The 21,239-nt window shown below is 44.3% G+C and overlaps 1 protein-coding gene across 2 annotated transcripts in view; it reads right to left on the bottom strand.

Annotated features, from left to right (window-relative positions):
* Positions 1-21,239, bottom strand: part of lurap1l (leucine rich adaptor protein 1 like) — a gene marked incomplete at its 5' end in the record, with an annotated part of 125,616 nt that overhangs the window by 103,121 nt on the left and 1,256 nt on the right. Inside the window, one exon of one of the 2 annotated variants that reach the window (XR_013820426.1) lies at positions 11,998-13,425. Coding sequence is in view for 1 of the 2 variants with exons in the window: in XM_079865052.1 (XP_079721178.1) it covers positions 13,105-13,425 (321 nt within the window). Of the gene's footprint in view, positions 1-10,130; positions 13,426-21,239 lie in introns of those variants that run through there. The other variant, XM_079865052.1, reaches the window with a different exon arrangement.

Here is a 21,239-nt window from a genome sequence, read left to right as displayed (position 1 = left end):
GGAGGAAGAGGAAGAGTGTGTGTGTAAGAGGAGGAAGAGGAAGAGTGTGTGTGTAAGAGGAGGAAGAGGAAGAGTGTGTGTGTAAGAGGAGGATGAGGAGATAGAGGAGGAGGACGAGGAGGAGGAAGAGTGTGTGTATAAGAGGAAGAGGAGGAAGAGTGTGTGTATAAGAGGAAGAGGAGGACGAGGAAGAGGAGGACGAGGAAGAGTGTGTGTGTAAGAGGAGGATGAGGAGGAAGAGGAGGAGGAAGAGTGTGTGTGTAAGAGGAGGATGAGGAAGAGGAGGAGGACGAGGAAGAGTGTGTGTGTAAGAGGAGGAAGAGGAGGAGGAAGAGTGTGTGTGTAAGAGGAGGAAGAGGAAGAGTGTGTATGTAAGAGGAGGAAGAGGAGGAGGAAGAGTGTGTGTGTAAGAGGAGGATGAGGAGGAAGAGGAGGAGGACGACGAGGAAGAGTGTGTAAGAGGAGGATGAGGAGATAGAGGAGGAGGAAGAGTGTGTGTGTAAGAGGAGGATGAGGAGGAAGAGGAGGACGAGGAAGAGTGTGTGTATAAGAGGAGGATGAGGAGATAGAGGAGGAGGAGGAAGAGGAGGAGGACGAGGAAGAGTATGTGTGTAAGAGGAGGATGAGGAGTGTGTGTGTATAAGAGGAGGATGAGGAGATAGAGGAGGCGGAAGAGGAGGACGAGGAAGAGTATGTGTGTAAGAGGAGGATGAGTGTGTGTGTGTAAGAGGAGGATGAGGAGGTAGAGGAGGAGGAAGAGTGTGTGTGTAAGAGGAGGATGAGGAGGAAGAGGAGGAGGAGGAAGAGTGTGTGTGTAAGAGGAGGATGAGGAGGAAGAGGAGGATGACGAGGAAGAGTGTAAGAGGAGGATGAGGAGATAGAGGAGGAGGAAGAGTGTGTGTGTAAGAGGAGGATGAGGAGGAAGAGGAGGACGAGGAAGAGTGTGTGTATAAGAGGAGGATGAGGAGATAGAGGAGGAGGAGGAAGAGGAGGAGGAGGAGGAAGAGGAGGAGGACGAGGAAGAGTATGTGTGTAAGAGGATGATGAGGAGTGTGTGTGTAAGAGGAGGAAGAGGAGGAAGATGAGTGTGTGTGTGTAAGAGGAGGATGAGGAGGTAGAGGAGGAGGAAGAGTGTGTGTGTAAGAGGAGGATGAGGAGGAAGAGGAGGAGGACGAGGAAGAGTGTGTGTGTAAGAGGAGGATGAGGAGGAAGAGGAGGAAGAGGAGGAGGAAGAGTGTGTGTGTAAGAGGAGGATGATGAGGAAGAGGAGGAGGAAGAGTGTGTGTGTAAGATGAGGATGAGGAGGAAGAGGAGGAGGACGAGGAAGAGTGTGTGTAAGAGGAGGATGAGGAGATAGAGGATGAGGAGGAGTTTGTGTGTAAGAGGAGGAAGAGAAGGAGGATGAGTGTGTGTGTGTAAGAGGAGGATGAGGAGGAAGAGGACGAGGAAGAGGGTGTGTATAAGAGGAGGATGAGGAGATAGAGGAGGAGGAGGAAGAGGAGGAGGACGAGGAAGAGTATGTGTGTAAGAGGAGGATGAGGAGGAGTTTGTGTGTAAGAGGAGGAAGAGAAGGAGGATGAGTGTGTGTGTGTAAGAGGAGGATGAGGAGTGTGTGTGTAAGAGGAGGATGAGGAGTGTGTGTGTAAGAGGAGGATGAGGAGTGTGTGTGTGCTATGATGTTCATGCACTCAATGATTTTATCTCATATAACCTATTGTTTGACAACCTGGTCACAAGCTAGCAACACTTCTCTCAAACACTACTCTCCCTATATAAGAAAACTATTAAAGTACTTGATAGGAAATCCATATATTATCATCATTGTCATGTTTTAAAAAAATATAGTCTATTGAATTTCGAAAACTTGATTATATATGCAGATCTCTGTCTTGTGTACAAAATTTTGCATGGACTGGCTCCTCCTGTATTGCGCCAGTTTGTGAGAACAGCGCCAAATGCTTGTAGATCTACAAGGAGTGCAGCAAGAGGTGACTGCATTGTCCCGTTTAGGAAGAGTGCACTTGGTCAAACAGCTTTCTCAGTCAGGGCTGTTCGTGAATGGAACTTCATTCCAATTCACATTAGGAATTTTAAAACGTACGCTTCTTTTAAAATTAACTTAAAGAAGTGGCTAACAGGTAGTCAGGACTGTCAACATTACATTTGACATGAAATCTTGCTGCTCCCCTGTCTTCTCTGTCCTGTCTGTTTGTTTGTTTGTGCTTCTTGTGCTATGCCGATGAGGTTGGCTGGCTCTAACATGTATGTAATATTTTAATCCTTTTGTTTATTTTTTTATTCTTTCTTTTTAGGTGTGACATCTTAAGATCTGTCCAGGGACAGCAGATGTAAAATAGCCTTTGGGGTAATTCTGGCACACTATACATTTAATTATGTATTATTAATGTGCATTGTCCCTGTTAAATAAACCTGAAATAAATAAATGAAATAAAATAAGAGGAGGATGAGGAGGAAAAGGAGGATGAGGAAGTGTGTGTGTGTAAGAAGAGGATGAGGAGGAAGAGGAGGAGGATGAGGAAGAGTGTGTGTGTAAGAGGAGGATGAGGAGGAAGAGGAGGATGAGGAGGAGTGTGTGTGTGTGTGTGTGTGTGTGTGTGTGTGTGTGTGTGTGTGTGTGTGTGTGTGTGTGTGTGTGTGTGTGTGTGTGTGAGAGAGTAAGAGGAGGAAGAGGAGAAAGAGGAGGAGGATGACGAAGAGAGTGTGTGTAAGAGGAGGATGAGTGTGTGTGTAAGAGGAGGAAGAGGAGGAGGATGAGGAAGAGTGTGTGTGTGCGTGTGTGTGTGTGTGTAGTGTTGTTGAGGCTGGATCTGCTTCAGGGTTTTCCTCTTCTCCTGCAGAGAGACTGAGACGAGGAGAAACTCCTCCGGCCGGATCAACATGATGAAGAGTCTCTCTCACTGATGGAGACTCTGCAGTGCTCTACTCTTCTGAGTGACTGTAACGCTCTTCATCTAGAGTTTACTGTAACGCTCTTCATCTAGAGTTTACTGTAACGCTCTTCATCTAGAGTCTTTACTGTAACGCTCTTCATCTACAGTGTTTACTGTAACGCTCTTCATCTAGAGTTTACTGTAACGCTCTTCATCTACAGTGTTTACTGTAACGCTCTTCATCTAGAGTCTTACTGTAACGCTCTTCATCTAGAGTCTTTACTGTAACGCTCTTCATCTAGAGCTTACTGTAACGCTCTTCATCTAGAGTCTTTACTGTAACGCTCTTCATCAAGAGTTTACTGTAACGCTCTTCATCTACAGTCTTTACTGTAACGCTCTTCATCTAGAGTCTTTACTGTAACGCTCTTCATCTAGAGTTTACTGTAACGCTCTTCATCTACAGTGTTTACTGTAACGCTCTTCATCTAGAGTCTTACTGTAACGCTCTTCATCTAGAGTCTTTACTGTAACGCTCTTCATCTAGAGCTTACTGTAACGCTCTTCATCTAGAGTCTTTACTGTGACGCTCTTCATCTAGAGTCTTAATGTAACGCTCTTCATCTAGAGTTTACTGGAACGCTCTTCATCTAGAGTTTACTGTAACGCTCTTCATCTAGAGTCTTTACTGTAACGCTCTTCATCTAGAGTTTACTGTAATGCTCTTCATCTACAGTCTTTACTGTAACGCTCTTCATCTAGAGTCTTTACTGTAACGCTCTTCATCTAGTGTTTACTGTAACGCTCTTCATCTACAGTCTTTACTGTAACGCTCTTCATCTAGAGTTTACTGTAATGCTCTTCATCTAGAGTCTTTACTGTAACGCTCTTCATCTAGAGTCTTAATGTAACGCTCTTCATCTAGAGTTTACTGTAACGCTCTTCATCTAGAGTTTACTGTAACGCTCTTCATCTAGAGTTTACTGTAACGCTCTTCATCTAGAGTCTTTACTGTAATGCTCTTCATCTAGAGTTTACTGTAACGCTCTTCATCTAGAGTTTACTGTAACGCTCTTCATCTAGAGTCTTTACTGTAATGCTCTTCATCTAGAGTCTTAATGTAACGCTCTTCATCTAGAGTTTACTGGAACGCTCTTCATCTAGTGTTTACTGTAACGCTTTTCATCAAGAGTTTACTGAAACGCTCTTCATCTAGAATTTACTGTAACGCTCTTCATCTAGAGTCTTTACTGTAACGCTCTTCAACTAGAGTTTACTGTAACGCTCTTCATCTAGAGTCTTTACTGTAATGCTCTTCATCTAGAGTTTACTGTAACGCTCTTCATCTAGAGTTTACTGTAACGCTCTTCATCTAGAGTCTTAATGTAACGCTCTTCATCTAGAGTTTACTGTAACGCTCTTCATGTACAGTGTTTAATGTAACGCTCTTCATCTAGTTTACTGTAACGCTCTTCATCTACAGTCTTTACTGGAACGCTCTTCATCTAGAGTTTACTGTAACGCTCTTCATCTAGTTTACTGTAACGCTCTTCATCTAGAGTCTTAATGTAACGCTCTTCATCTAGTTTACTGTAACGCTCTTCATCTACAGTCTTTACTGGAACGCTCTTCATCTAGAGTTTACTGTAACGCTCTTCATCTAGTTTACTGTAACGCTCTTCATCTAGAGTTTACTGTAACGCTCTTCATCTAGTTTACTGTAACGCTCTTCATCTAGAGTCTTACTGTAACGCTCTTCATCTAGTGTTTACTGTAACGCTCTTCATCTAGAGTTTACTGTAACGCTCTTCATCTACAGTGTTTACTGTAACGCTCTTCATCTAGAGTTTACTGTAACGCTCTTCATCTACAGTCTTTACTGGAACGCTCTTCATCTAGAGTTTACTGTAACGCTCTTCATCTAGTTTACTGTAACGCTCTTCATCTAGTTTACTGTAACGCTCTTCATCTAGTTTAATGTAACGCTCTTCATCTAGAGTTTACTGGAACGCTCTTCATCTAGAGTTTACTGTAACGCTCTTCATCTAGAGTTTACTGTAACGCTCTTCATCTAGAGTTTACTGTAACGCTCTTCATCTAGAGTTTACTGTAACGCTCTTCATCTAGAGTTTACTGGAACACTCTTCATCTAGAGTTTACTGTAACGCTCTTCATCTACAGTCTTTACTGGAACGCTCTTCATCTAGTGTTTACTGTAACGCTCTTCATCTAGAGTGTTTACTGTAACGCTCTTCATCTAGAGTTTACTGTAACGCTCTTCATCTACAGTCTTTACTGGAACGCTCTTCATCTAGAGTTTACTGTAACGCTCTTCATCTAGAGTTTACTGGAACGCTCTTCATCTAGTGTTTACTGTAACGCTCTTCATCTAGAGTTTACTGTAACGCTCTTCATCGAGAGTTTACTGGAACGCTCTTCATCTAGTGTTTACTGTAACGCTCTTCATCTAGAGTTTACTGTAACGCTCTTCATCTAGAGTCTTTACTGTAACGCTCTTCATCTAGAGTCTTAATGTAACGCTCTTCATCTACAGTGTTTACTGTAACGCTCTTCATCTAGAGTCTTTACTGTAACGCTCTTCATCTAGAGTCTTACTGTAACGCTCTTCATCTACAGTGTTTACTGTAACGCTCTTCATCTAGAGTCTTACTGTAACGCTCTTCATCTAGAGTCTTTACTGTAACGCTCTTCATCTAGAGTCTTTACTGTAACGCTCTTCATCTAGAGTCTTTACTGTAACGCTCTTCATCTAGAGTCTTAATGTAACGCTCTTCATCTAGAGTCTTTACTGTAACGCTCTTCATCTAGTTTACTGTAACGCTCTTCATCTAGTGTCTTACTGTAATGCTCTTCATCTAGAGTTTACTGTAACGCTCTTCATCTAGAGTCTTTACTGTAACGCTCTTCATCTAGTTTACTGTAACGCTCTTCATCTAGTGTCTTACTGTAACGCTCTTCATCTAGAGTGTTTACTGTAACGCTCTTCATCTAGAGTGTTTACTGTAACGCTCTTCATCTAGTTTACTGTAACGCTCTTCATCTAGAGTTTACTGTAACGCTCTTCATCTAGAGTGTTTACTGTAATGCTCTTCATCTAAAGTTTTCTGTAACGCTCTTCATCTAGAGTTTACTGTAAGGCTCTTCATCTACAGTGTTTACTGTAACCTGTATGGCCTCTGCAGTGTCACGGTGTCATCACAGTATGAGAGCTGAATATACAGGCTTTCAATACTATACAATATCCAGCACAACACTACACTTGCAGTGCATACAGTATACACTTTATTCACCTTACTACTGTACGTTGTCATTACTATACTTTTTGACGTAATTAATTTTTTTACTTTGTTTCAATATACTTTTTTCTGTAAACTGCAAGCTTTGGATTCTGTGTTCTCCATTTTTCTCTGTAGTCTAACGAATGATCTCTAGAGTGTGTAATACTAACTGATGTGTGTGTGATCTGAGAGCGTTGTTAGATTTTGCCAGAAGAGTCGGAGGTTCTCTGAATGTGGTTTGAAAATTTGGTTTTGAGAAAGTGAGTGATAGTTTCAAGAAATGTGTTTTAGCAATTCAGAAAAACTGTAAAATAACCATTTTAATAATCTAATAAACCATTTTCCACTATAAAGAAACTTTTGTGCAATGGAAAGACTCTCAATGGCAATAAGAAAACCTTTATCATTAAGAGTGTGTGAGCATAGATTATGATGATAATAATATTAATAATAATATTAAGTGCTGTTTGTATTATCTTTCTGTTTGAATCTGACTATATTTCATAATTATTAAGGAATGGTTTTCCTTAGTCTCTTTTAAATCAATCCCTGTAGAATGATGAGAGAAATTAGTTCCCTTTCGAAACATTTACTCGTATAGCGTCTTTGCTAGATTATTGATTATTGAAGCCTTTTATTCAATAATGCAGTGCTACTGCACAGCCATAACAGTGCAGAGATGCACACACGCTATTGGCTGAGCAGTGGAACTGCAGGAACCAATGGCTGAGCGGCATGTCTGCGTGAGCCAGGGCGCGTCCCAAAGGGGGCGGGGCATCTGCCTATAAAAGCAGCTCATTTCGCCATAGGATTTCAGGTTTAATTCGACTGAAGCGACGAGCGCCAGTCATGTGTGTATTAGCACGGCCGTCTACACAGTACTCGTTCCTGTTATCTCAGGGAACCGAGGTTACGCCAGCAGCCGAGGCATTCCCTTTCGAAACGTTCCCTTTCATAGCTAGATGCTATGGGGAACCAGTCCAATCACGCCGTGCTGTTTTAGCAGAACAACATTTTCTACGACCATTAGCCTGGGACACTTGGAGAAGGGTCCTGAGGGCAGCAGAGCTAGGGGAGGGTGAGAAGAGAGGTCATCATGGGTCGAGCTCGTTCACAGGTCACCTTCCAACTAAACAGAGTTATTTGTGCCTGCAGTGGAGGGACCTCCATGTTGTAAAATCTAGTCAAGTCAAGTCACTTTCATTTATACAGCGCTTTTAACAATATAGATTGTATCAAAGCAGCTTTACAGTGATAATAGGAGATTACAGTAACAGAGATTGTTTAGGCTTTACAGCAGCTTTAGAATAAAGTTATTGTCCAGCTAAAGTTAGTTTTTGATTGAATCACTTCTGTTGCAAAGATCATTAGTTATTAACTTAGGGGCCGCTAACACGACACCGTTCTAACAGAAAACCCTTAACACGTTCCAGCCGCTCATCCACACAACATGTTGCCGATACACGCCACTGGACCAGGAGATGGCCTCTGGTGGAGCGAGCTCTGGTGCCGATGGGGCATTGGAGGCCCGTCGAAGCGTAGGCTAAAGCGATGTCCATTATCCAGCGGGACGATCTCTGCTTCGGGACTGGATCCATTTGGTGCGGCCACCAAAGCTGACAAAGAGCTGGTCCGACTGCTCTATATACACTCTTAGGGCCCGTACAGGACAGAGCAAGTGTAGCTGTCGCTCGTCTCCCGAAGGGGGGAGTGCAGAAAGCGGAATGACTTGTGCTCTGAACGGGGTCGAGAGCATGTGCCTTGGATTGAGGACAACCTTGGAGTCATTAGGCCCAAACTCAAGGTATGAAGCGCTGACGGAGAGCGCTTGTAAATCGCTCACTCACTTGACCGATGCTAATGCTAGCAGGAGTGCGGTCTTGAGTGAGAGTGGCCGACTGTAGCGGCTCGAAGGGGCTGAGGACCGTTGATAGGTCCCAGGAGGGTACGGTGAGGGGGCGAGGGTTGGGCGAACAACCAGGTTGCTTCTACCCAGAGATGTGCCGGCCACAGGAGCGTGGAAGGGGTTTTGACTCCGTGCTGAGCACCAGCTGGAGAAAACAGACCACTGAAGGGCGTCTGAAGGGCGTCTCGTTGACGGGGCTCTAGCCTCAGATATCAGCCACCAGATTCCACAAAACAACAACAACACACCTGCGGCTGCGGCTAGTCACTCGCCACACATCTTCAAAGGACCATGGCGGCGACGCCAATAAACGGGCTTGGTGGTCGGAAACGACAAGATGATTTATGGACTAACTTTCAGTATAATCCATCAGAAAGAAAAACGGAATGCATCGTATTGGGAAACGACGGTAAATGTGGCCACATGTCAGCCATTGGTTCCTGCAGTTCCACTGCTCAGCCAAAAGCGTGTGTGCGTCTCTGCACTGTTATGGCTGTGCAGTAGCACTGCGTTACTGAATAAAAGGCTTCAATAAAACTGAGAAAAATACGTTTTCCCCATAGCGTCTAGCAAAGACGCAACACGAGTAAACGTTATCTCAGGGAACCGAGGTTACGTCAGTAACCGAGACGTTTTCAGAAGACCAAGCCCAAACTCTTCCAACCTCAGAACACTGGCTACCGACGGCGTAAGTCGCTCCGGCTGAATGAAGCGACGTGTGTCTGACGACTGACTCTCACTGTTTACTTTACGTCTTCCTCCATTCAGAGATTCTGACCTGCGACAACATGTTCATTCCACATGATAATGATGATTATATGAACTGTTATGAATTCAGTAAGTTCTACTGTGAATTTTCAGGCATGATGGGAAACCGGTTCATGATAACTGATGTGTGTGTGTTCTCCGCTGAAGCCTGAGCTCGGACAGGTGTGTGTGTGTGAAATGAACATGCTCAGACTCGACTCGTCTGTTCACTCCACATGAATGCAGCTCTTTATGTGCAGAAGAATGAAGAACACGCTCTCCAGTCGAGCCTCGAGCTCCTGGAAACTCAACCGACCCGTTTCTGCATCAGATCTGATGCGTTAATGACCCGGTCATGAGTCTGACTCTGACATCACTTCCTTCCGGGTGATCGGCACGTTTCAACATGAATCATGTCGTAAGAGTGTCAGGCTGTGGAAACTGATCTCTCGTTCGGTTAATGAAGAAGCTGGATGTCATCCCAGAAGAGCTTCACACACAAGCCTCTATATTGTGTAAATGAATTGTCATATAGTCTATAATGTCTGATAAAACACGAACAAAGAGCACAACACGCGTCTTTATCTGCACTGGCGTGGGCAAGAGTTCATGAATACACTGAGTCACAGAATATGAATCTGATGCATTCAGTGACATCAACTCTTTGTCCAGTGAATCAATGAGACTGTGTGTGTGTGTGTGTGTGTGTGTGTGTGTGTGTGTGTGTGTGTGTGTGTGTGTGAGAAAGAGAGAGAGAGAGAAAGAGAGAATGTGTGTGTGTGTGAGAGAGAGATAGAGAGAGAGTGAGAGAGTGTGTGTGTGTGTGTGTGTGTATTAAAGCACAGGATCGGTTCTTTCTTTTGATGTGTGTGTGTGTGTTTGTGTGTGTGTGTGTGTGTGTGTGTGAGAAAGAGAGAGAAAGAGAGAATATGTGTGTGTGTGTGAGAGAGAGATAGAGAGAGAGTGAGAGAGTGTGTGTGTGTGTGTGTGTGTGTGTGTATTAAAGCACAGGATCGGTTCTTTCTTTTGATGTGTGTGTGTGTGTGTGTGTGTGTGTGTGTGTGTGTGTGTGTATTAAAGCACAGGATCGGTTCTTTCTTTTGATATATGTGTGTGTGTGTGTGTGTGTGTGTGTGTGTGTGTGTGTGTGTGTGTGTGTATTAAAGCACAGGATCGGTTCTTTCTTTTGATATATTGATGTTCAGATATTCATTCAACAAAATATTCTAGGAGTCATAAAAGTTATTAACAAAAAAAAACCTGATCAGGAAAGAAACATTTCATTAAAAGAATTATTTATTTTTCTTTGTTTCAAGAGACAAAAGAAACAAGTCAATGTATTATTTCCTCATAAACAAAGTTAAAAATTAAAAAAATAAATTAGGATCAATCAATCAAGCACAAAAAAAATTAATATAAAGTAAATAGCAGCACAAACAACTACAGTCACACACAGATCAACAAACGGATAATAATAGCTGTGACATCACCGTATCAAAACTGTTAAAATAAACACTAAATTCATGTGAAAACGTCAGATTCAAGTAAGAACAATCTCATTATTGCAGTGAAGAGTCGAATCCTGAGAGAAGCAGCTCTGAACATCTCAGAACCGAGTCCGAGAACATCAGAACATCTCAGAACCGAGTCCGAGAACATCAGAACATCTCAGAACCATGTCCGAGCTTCAGACGCAAACCACGTTAGCATTAGCATGTGCGCTCCAGCGTTTAACACAGCGTGAGCGTGTGTGAATGTGTTCAGACAGAAGTGACGTCAGTACATCTCACGGGTCAGCAGTTCTTCACCTTTACTGAGCAGCTGTGGTCATCAACAACATGCATTACATCCTAAAGTCCACATGATATCAAAACTGACGGTTAGCGCATCACTTATGATCAGTCAACACGTGCATCCACTGGAAAGAAACGTGTTTGTCTTGATGAAACATTATTATTATTATTATTATTATTATTATTATTATTATTATTCAATTCTCTATCAAACTTTTGATTTTCCTTTGGAAATTCGGCACAAAGACGGAAGACGCTTCACGCAGGAGTGCTTTACTTTAGTTATTTTTGCCTTATTTTAGTAATCAACATACAATAGGTATACTTTGAAAGCTGAAACATTCAGAATTCATCCAGTTTTGCAATAGGGCTTGGGCGCCGCGTTGCATTCTGGGACGCCACACCAAGTAATGACGTCACGACGCCCAAGCCCTATAGACCGTTTGCAAAGCCCCGCCCCCTTTAGTTACTGTTGCTATGACGGACAAGCGACGCGCTCTCACACACACCATGTTCTCACGCAGTGAACAATACATCGCGGAGCAGAGACTGACAACACACTGACACACAGGACAGGCCAGGGCACTTTTGATATGAAAAAGTCTTGCCTTTCAAATTTAGTCATTAAGTCAAAACAATAAATACCGTTTTGTGGCTCTTTAATGTGTCGTGACAGATCACTCAGTTAAAGCGGCTCGTGAACCGATCATCTCTTCCTTTTAGTTAATTTATAGCATTAAATAAGCATGAATGAACATCAGAAGGAATGTTGCTTTAACCGCGGAAAGACGTCAGTAAGTTTCACTCCGTTATTCAAGTTTAAATCCTCCAACGTTAATCTACTAACTCTCCTGACTGCTTTGTCGGACAAAATGGCGGATTATGATTGGTCAGATCGCCTGTCAATCAAACTCCCAGCGAAATTGGACACCTGCAATTATCCTTCGGCAGGCTCCTCCCCCTAGTGGGCGGAGCCATGTTTCTCACTCTCTCATCGCCACTGTTTAGTGATAGAAGTGATATTGTGACAGGAGAACGCATCGAACGCTGATGTTTGGTAAAGCACCTAAATACAATTTTGTGATTTTGATTAGACATATTTGATTTTCTAACAAGTTTAGAGTCCAAATCAATTTGTTAAATATGTAATTGTATAAAATAAAAGGTGTTTATTTCAGTACAATTGCTTTTTTACACTTTCATTTTTTGAAGTGATTCCACATATGCAATAATCTGTAGATTCTTCTTTAAAAAAAGGGACGAACCTTGGTCTCTATTCCAACGCATTCATGAATCACAACTAATTCAGTTTGGATTGTTCATTTTCCCGTTTTTTTTTTTTTTTAACCGATCTCTGTTACTTTAACTTCTTATTATCACTGCTAAGCTGTTTGAAACAATCTATATTGTTAAAAGCTCTACATAAATGAAGTTGACTTGATTCAAACCGGATTCAAACCGGACTAGGAACCAGATTCAAACCGAACTGTGTTTAAACAGAACCAGATTCAAACCGGACTGAGAACTGAATGTGTGTGAACGCATCAGTGTTTGTTTCATCTGTTCGGGAAACAAACATTTAGAACAAATGGTTGAAAAGATTCTCCTAGTTTGCGATCTGGTTGAAGGATCGGTGTGGTTTCGTGTTTCTGCACCTAAAACATCGAGGACGTACAGAAGGAAACTGGTGATCCAATCAGGATTTCCTAAATAAGTTCGTAAGACTGCAAACTGTCCCTGACATGCGGATCGAGAGGCGTAATCTCTTTAGAGGTCAACTGTTATGCCCATTTTCACATGATGTAATATAAATCTCTGATGTCCTCCGAATGTGTCTGTGAAGTTTCGGCTCAAAATAACACCCAGATGTTTTATTATAGCTTGTCAAATTTTCCCTTTTTGGGTGTGAGGGAAAACACTCCGTTTTTGTGTGTGTCCCTTTAAATGCAAATGAGCTGCTGCTCCGCCTCCGTTCAGAAGAGGGCGGAGTCTTTACATGAGCGTCGAATAACAACATAACAGCCGAATTCCTCTCAGTGAAAATCTCAATAATACCCAGGCCAGCAGCGAGTGCAGACTCACGTTTGAGCCGGAGTCAGACACAGACGGAGAGATCAGGAAGAGTTTGACTGTACATGGACGTTTCTGAGGGTAAGTGGACACATTTATGTAACCTGGTTGTAGTGGAGTTATGTTGATTCATCTCATCAACTAGCATGTACCATCATTTTAATCTATAAACTGTTGTATAGGTGCTTGTGTGTGAACTGTATTAGGATGCCCACAGAGCCAGAACACATACATATATATATATATCTGCTTGGAGATAGAGCTGGTATGGATTGGTTTATAATGTGGGACTGCTGCTTCACTCAGGGCATCTAGTGCAGATCGTCACCAGTCGTGGGCCGGGTTCGCTGCTCTTACGTAGGAGTGGGGGGGAAGCAGTGGTACTCGTGGAGGTTAGGCTATCCGAAGCAGTAGTACTCGTCGCTCTCCACACGAGGGCGCAGGGCAGATTTCGTAAACGTCTCCTCGGTGACGGATCCGTCGGGATCGGGATCGTCCTCTCCCAGTGTGTCCAGGTAACTGCCCACCGAGATCCCGTCCAATCCGTCGCTGTCGTGCTGGGACTGGCTGTCTGATAGGCTGAAGGAGCTGCCAGTCAAGCTGCCGTCCCGGCTGGCCACGCCCCCTCGCTCCTCCATCAGCCAGCGCATAGACTCCACCCCCTCGTTGATTGACAGCAGCTGATGCATCAGTTTAACGTCTATAGAGCGGAGATGAGCCTGCGTTCGGGAAACACATCCACAAACTTATGAATATTACGATTATGATTTCTATTTTACATTTCTGTTACAGTAATCCACTTAGAAATAATTAGGGATGCACCGATATGAACATTTTGGCTGATACCGATAACCGATATATCGGCCGATAAATCTAAATACAATTTTTTTTATAGAATTTTTGGGATCCTGATTACAAAAACAAGTCTCACCATTAAAATCCACATCCCAAACAAACATTAATGATCTCATTATGATTGTATGTAGCCGATATGACAGACTTGTTGCACTTTGAACTGTATTTTCCTTTTTTGTGATTCTAATCATATTTCAAGCAATTCATAATCATCATGTTGAACAGTGCGCATCTGAAGCGTCTCGGCTGAGGGAAATAATACATTATTTATCGGCTTTAATATATCGGACAAATGTTCTTATCGGGCCGATACCGATATAGTGGCAGATATATCGTGCATCCCTAGAAATAATTACATACATCATTTAAAAAATGACTAATTTTTCTGAGTCTCTTCTACACTTCGGCTGCATTTTTCAGATCAGAAATACAGTAAAAACAGTGAAATATTATTCCAGTGTAAATCATCTGTTCTCTATGTGAATATACAGTAAAGTGTAATTTATTCCTGTGATCAAAGCTGAATGTTCAGCATCATTACTCCAGTCTTCAGTGTCACATGATCCTTCATCACTCTAATATGCTGATTTGATGATCAAGAAACATTTATGATTATTATTATCAGTGTTCATATTTTTGTGGAAACTGACACATTTTATTTTTCAGGATTATTTGATGAATAGGAAGTTTTTAAACAGCATTTATTTGAAATTTAACTTTATAAATGTCTTTACTGTCACTTTTGATCAATTGAATGAATCGTTGCTGTATTTGTCTAAGAAATATGAGTGTGTAGTGGCAGTGTAGTTCACCGGCTGTAATGTCTGTTAAATAATGCACATTTGTGTACAGAAAAAACCCTGATATTGGTCAAGTGATATACCGGCTGATATTTAGCATTTATTTCTGTTTGGCCAATACTTCATCTACCATCAGCATTCAGCAAATACACAATTAAATCATTTAACCCAGTCTTGCAGACACACACATATATATATATATATGCCATCATCTCTATCGGTATCAACCATAAAACTAAAATAAATAAACTGGATATCGGTCGAGAGAAAAGCGCTTCAACACGAACATGTCTCACATTTCTGCTGTAAACCTTCGCCCGTTCTCTTCATCTTTCAGCAGAATCGTGTTTATGTAGTTTTAAACGGAGGAATGAAATGAAGTGTGTGTTCAGACACACGAGCTGCTGCTTCAGCTGATCCGCCGTGTGATGTAAAGCACTAAAGCCAGTAGAGAAACAGCACTGGAGTTTAGCTCTGACTGGAACTCTGAAACTCAAACTAATGTTACACACCGAATCAGTTCAAGACGCTTCGCCATCAGAGTAAACACAGGAGAAACACACACACACACACACACACACACACACACACACACACACACACACACACACACACACACACACACACACACACACACACACGCGCATGAGGTTTCAGCTGTAGAAACACACACACACACACACACACACGCATGAGGTTTCAGCTGTAGAAACACACACTCTCTCACACACACACACACACACACACACACACTCGCATGAGGTCTGAGCTGTAGAAACACACACACACACACTCGCATGAGGTCTGAGCTGTAGAAACACACACACACACACACACACACACGCATGAGGTTTCAGCTGTAGAAACACACACACACACACACACACACGCATGAGGTTTCAGCTGTAGAAACACACACTCTCTCACACACGCACACACACACGCATGAGGTTTCAGCTGTAGAAACACACACTCTCTCACACACACACACACACACACACTCGCATGAGGTCTGAGCTGTAGAAACACACACACACACACTCGCATGAGGTCTGAGCTGTAGAAACACACACACACACACGAGGTTTGAGCTGTAGACACACACACACACACACACACACTCGCATGAGGTCTGAGCTGTAGAAACACACACACACACACACACACACACACACACGAGGTTTGAGCTGTAGAAACACACACACACACACGCATGAGGTTTCAGCTGTAGAAACACACACTCTCTCACACACACACACTCGCATGAGGTCTGAGCTGCAGAAACACACACACACACACACACACACACACGAGGTTTGAGCTGTAGAAACACACACACACACACGCATGAGGTTTCAGCTGTAGAAACACACACACACACACACACACACACACGAGGTTTGAGCTGTAGAAACACACACTCTCTCACACACACACACACACACACTCGCATGAGGTCTGAGCTGCAGAAACACACACACACACACACACACGAGGTTTGAGCTGTAGAAACACACACTCTCTCACACACACACACACTCGCATGAGGTCTGAGCTGTAGAAACACACACACACACACACACACTCGCATGAGGTCTGAGCTGTAGAAACGCACACACACACACACACACACACACACTCGCATGAGGTCTGAGCTGTAGAAACACACACACACACACACGAGGTTTGAGCTGTAGACACACACACACACACACTCACAAGGTCTGAGCTGTAGAAACACACACACACACACACACACGAGGTTTGAGCTGTAGACACACACACACACACACACACACACACACACACACACACACACACTCGCATGAGGTCTGAGCTGTAGACACACACACACACACACGAGGTTTGAGCTGTAGACACACACACACACACACACACACACACACACACACACACACACACACACAAGGTTTGAGTTGTAGACACACACACACACACACACACACACTTGTTTGCATGAGGTCTGAGCTGTAGAAACACACACACACACACACACGAGGTTTGAGCTGTAGACACACACACACACACACACACACAAGGTTTGAGCTGTAGACACACACACACACACACACACAAGGTTTGAGCTGTAGACACACACACACACACACACACACACACACAAGGTCTGAGCTGTAGAAACACACACACACACACACACACACACACACACACGCATGAGGTTTCAGCTGTAGAAACACACACACACACACACACACACGCATGAGGTTTCAGCTGTAGAAACACACACTCTCTCACACACACGCACACACACACGCATGAGGTTTCAGCTGTAGAAACACACACTCTCTCACACACACGCACACACACACGCATGAGGTTTCAGCTGTAGAAACACACACTCTCTCACACACACACACACACACACACACACACACTCGCATGAGGTCTGAGCTGTAGAAACACACACACACACACTCGCATGAGATCTGAGCTGTAGAAACACACACACACACACACACACACACGAGGTTTGAGCTGTAGAAACACACACACACACACGAGGTTTGAGCTGTAGACACACACACACACACACACACACACACACTCGCATGAGGTTTGAGCTGTAGAAACACACACACACACGCATGAGGTTTCAGCTGTAGAAACACACACTCTCTCACACACACACACTCGCATGAGGTCTGAGCTGCAGAAACACACACACACACACACACACACACACGAGGTTTGAGCTGTAGAAACACACACACACACACGCATGAGGTTTCAGCTGTAGAAACACACACACACACACACACACACACACGAGGTTTGAGCTGTAGAAACACACACTCTCACACACACACACACACACACTCGCATGAGGTCTGAGCTGCAGAAACACACACACACACACACACACACGAGGTTTGAGCTGTAGAAACACACACTCTCTCACACACACACACACTCGCATGAGGTCTGAGCTGTAGAAACACACACACACACACACACACTCGCATGAGGTCTGAGCTGTAGAAACACACACACACACACGCATGAGGTTTCAGCTGTAGAAACACACACACACACACACACACACACGAGGTTTGAGCTGTAGAAACACACACACACACACGCATGAGGTTTCAGCTGTAGAAACACACACTCTCTCACACACACACACTCGCATGAGGTCTGAGCTGCAGAAACACACACACACACACACACACACACACGAGGTTTGAGCTGTAGAAACACACACACACACACGCATGAGGTTTCAGCTGTAGAAACACACACACACACACACACACACACACGAGGTTTGAGCTGTAGAAACACACACTCTCTCACACACACACACACACACACTCGCATGAGGTCTGAGCTGCAGAAACACACACACACACACACACACGAGGTTTGAGCTGTAGAAACACACACTCTCTCACACACACACACACTCGCATGAGGTCTGAGCTGTAGAAACACACACACACACACACACACTCGCATGAGGTCTGAGCTGTAGAAACGCACACACACACACACACACACACACACTCGCATGAGGTCTGAGCTGTAGAAACACACACACACACACACGAGGTTTGAGCTGTAGACACACACACACACACACTCACAAGGTCTGAGCTGTAGAAACACACACACACACACACACACACACGAGGTTTGAGCTGTAGACACACACACACACACACACACACACACACACACACACACACACACTCGCATGAGGTCTGAGCTGTAGACACACACACACACACACGAGGTTTGAGCTGTAGACACACACACACACACACACACACACACACACACACAAGGTTTGAGTTGTAGACACACACACACACACACACACACACTTGTTTGCATGAGGTCTGAGCTGTAGAAACACACACACACACACACACGAGGTTTGAGCTGTAGACACACACACACACACACACACACAAGGTTTGAGCTGTAGACACACACACACACACACACACACACACACACACAAGGTTTGAGCTGTAGACACACACACACACACACACACACACACACAAGGTCTGAGCTGTAGAAACACACACACACACACACACACACACACACACACACGCATGAGGTTTCAGCTGTAGAAACACACACACACACACACACACACGCATGAGGTTTCAGCTGTAGAAACACACACTCTCTCACACACACGCACACACACACGCATGAGGTTTCAGCTGTAGAAACACACACTCTCTCACACACACGCACACACACACGCATGAGGTTTCAGCTGTAGAAACACACACTCTCTCACACACACACACACACACACACACACACACTCGCATGAGGTCTGAGCTGTAGAAACACACACACACACACTCGCATGAGATCTGAGCTGTAGAAACACACACACACACACACACACACACGAGGTTTGAGCTGTAGAAACACACACACACACACGAGGTTTGAGCTGTAGACACACACACACACACACACACACTCGCATGAGGTTTGAGCTGTAGAAACACACACACACACGCATGAGGTTTCAGCTGTAGAAACACACACTCTCTCACACACACACACTCGCATGAGGTCTGAGCTGCAGAAACACACACACACACACACACACACACACGAGGTTTGAGCTGTAGAAACACACACACACACACGCATGAGGTTTCAGCTGTAGAAACACACACACACACACACACACACACACGAGGTTTGAGCTGTAGAAACACACACTCTCACACACACACACACACACACTCGCATGAGGTCTGAGCTGCAGAAACACACACACACACACACACACACGAGGTTTGAGCTGTAGAAACACACACTCTCTCACACACACACACACTCGCATGAGGTCTGAGCTGTAGAAACACACACACACACACACACACTCGCATGAGGTCTGAGCTGTAGAAACGCACACACACACACACACACACACACACACACACACACACACACACACGAGGTTTGAGCTGTAGACACACACACACACACACTCACAAGGTCTGAGCTGTAGAAACACACACACACACACACACACACGAGGTTTGAGCTGTAGACACACACACACACACACACACACACACACACACACACACACACACACACACACACACACACACACACACACACACACACTCGCATGAGGTCTGAGCTGTAGAAACACACACACACACACTCACGAGGTTTGAGCTGTAGAAACACACACACACACACACACACACACACACACTCACAAGGTCTGAGCTGTAGACACACACACACACACACACACTCACAAGGTCTGAGCTGTAGACACACACACACACACACACACACACTCGCATGAGGTCTGAGCTGTAGACACACACACACACACACACACACACACGAGGTTTGAGCTGTAGACACACACACACACACACACACACACACACACAAGGTTTGAGTTGTAGACACACACACACACACACACACACACACTTGTTTGCATGAGGTCTGAGCTGTAGAAACACACACACACACACACACGAGGTTTGAGCTGTAGACACACACACACACACACACACACACACACACACAAGGTTTGAGCTGTAGACACACACACACACACACACACACACACACACACAAGGTTTGAGTTGTAGACACACACACACACACACACACACACACACACAAGGTTTGAGCTGTAGACACACACACACACACACACACACACACACAAGGTTTGAGTTGTAGACACACACACACACACACACACACACACTTGTTTGCATGAGGTCTGAGCTGTAGAAACACACACACACACACACACGAGGTTTGAGCTGTAGACACACACACACACACACACACACACACACACACAAGGTTTGAGCTGTAGACACACACACACACACACACACACACACACACACAAGGTTTGAGTTGTAGACACACACACACACACACACACACACACACACAAGGTTTGAGCTGTAGACACACACACACACACACACACACACACACAAGGTTTGAGCTGTAGACACACACACACACACACACACACACACACAAGGTTTGAGTTGTAGACACACACACACTTGTTTGCATGAGGTTTGTGTGGAACAGGAACACAAGCCACTGAAACACACACCCTGATCAATCATGAATGATTCACTCACAGACCATAATACTGCCACTGTTCTCCACGGCAACAGCTGTCTGACACACACACACACACACTCACTCTCTCTCTCTCTCTCTCTCTCTCTCTCTCTCTCTCTCTCTGTCTGTCTGTCTGTACAGTTGATCTGTGTTTCAGTTCAGTGGTTCATGAAGCTTCAGTGGAAACACACACACACACAACATCAGATGCTCTCATCAATACTGACACACTTCCAGTCTGATGATCTTGTGTGTGTGTGTGTGTGTGTGTGTGTGTGTGTGTGTGTGTGTGTGTGTGTGTGTGTGTGTGTGTGTGTGTGTGTGTGTGTGTGTGTGTGTGTTGACCTGTAAATGCCCCTCCTGTCCTTCATGGCGGCTCTTTATATGTTCGTTTAGGCCTGCACAGGTCACGACCTCTCTCACACACACACACACACACACACACCCCAGATCGTCTGTGCCTTTATTATCAAGTACAACTAGAACTATTTCAAACAGTTGACAGAAAATGAGAAATGCTCATTTTGTAAGTTCTGAAAGTCTGAAGCAACACCGCTGTTCAGCAGATCACGTGTTCAAACCCGAACCTCCAGCAGATCACGTGTTCAAACCCGAACCTCCAGCAGATCACGTGTTCAAACCCGAACCTCCAGCAGATCACGTGTTCAAACCCGAACCTTCAGCAGATCACGTGTTCAAACCCGAACCTCCAGCAGATCACGTGTTCAAAC

Source organism: Squalius cephalus, assembly GCF_949319135.1.
Source record: "Squalius cephalus genome assembly, chromosome: 3".
In the NCBI taxonomy this organism is placed as follows: Eukaryota; Metazoa; Chordata; class Actinopteri; order Cypriniformes; family Leuciscidae; genus Squalius; species Squalius cephalus.
Note: the sequence above shows the minus strand (reverse complement) of the source record. Positions and strands in the feature narration are given on the sequence as shown.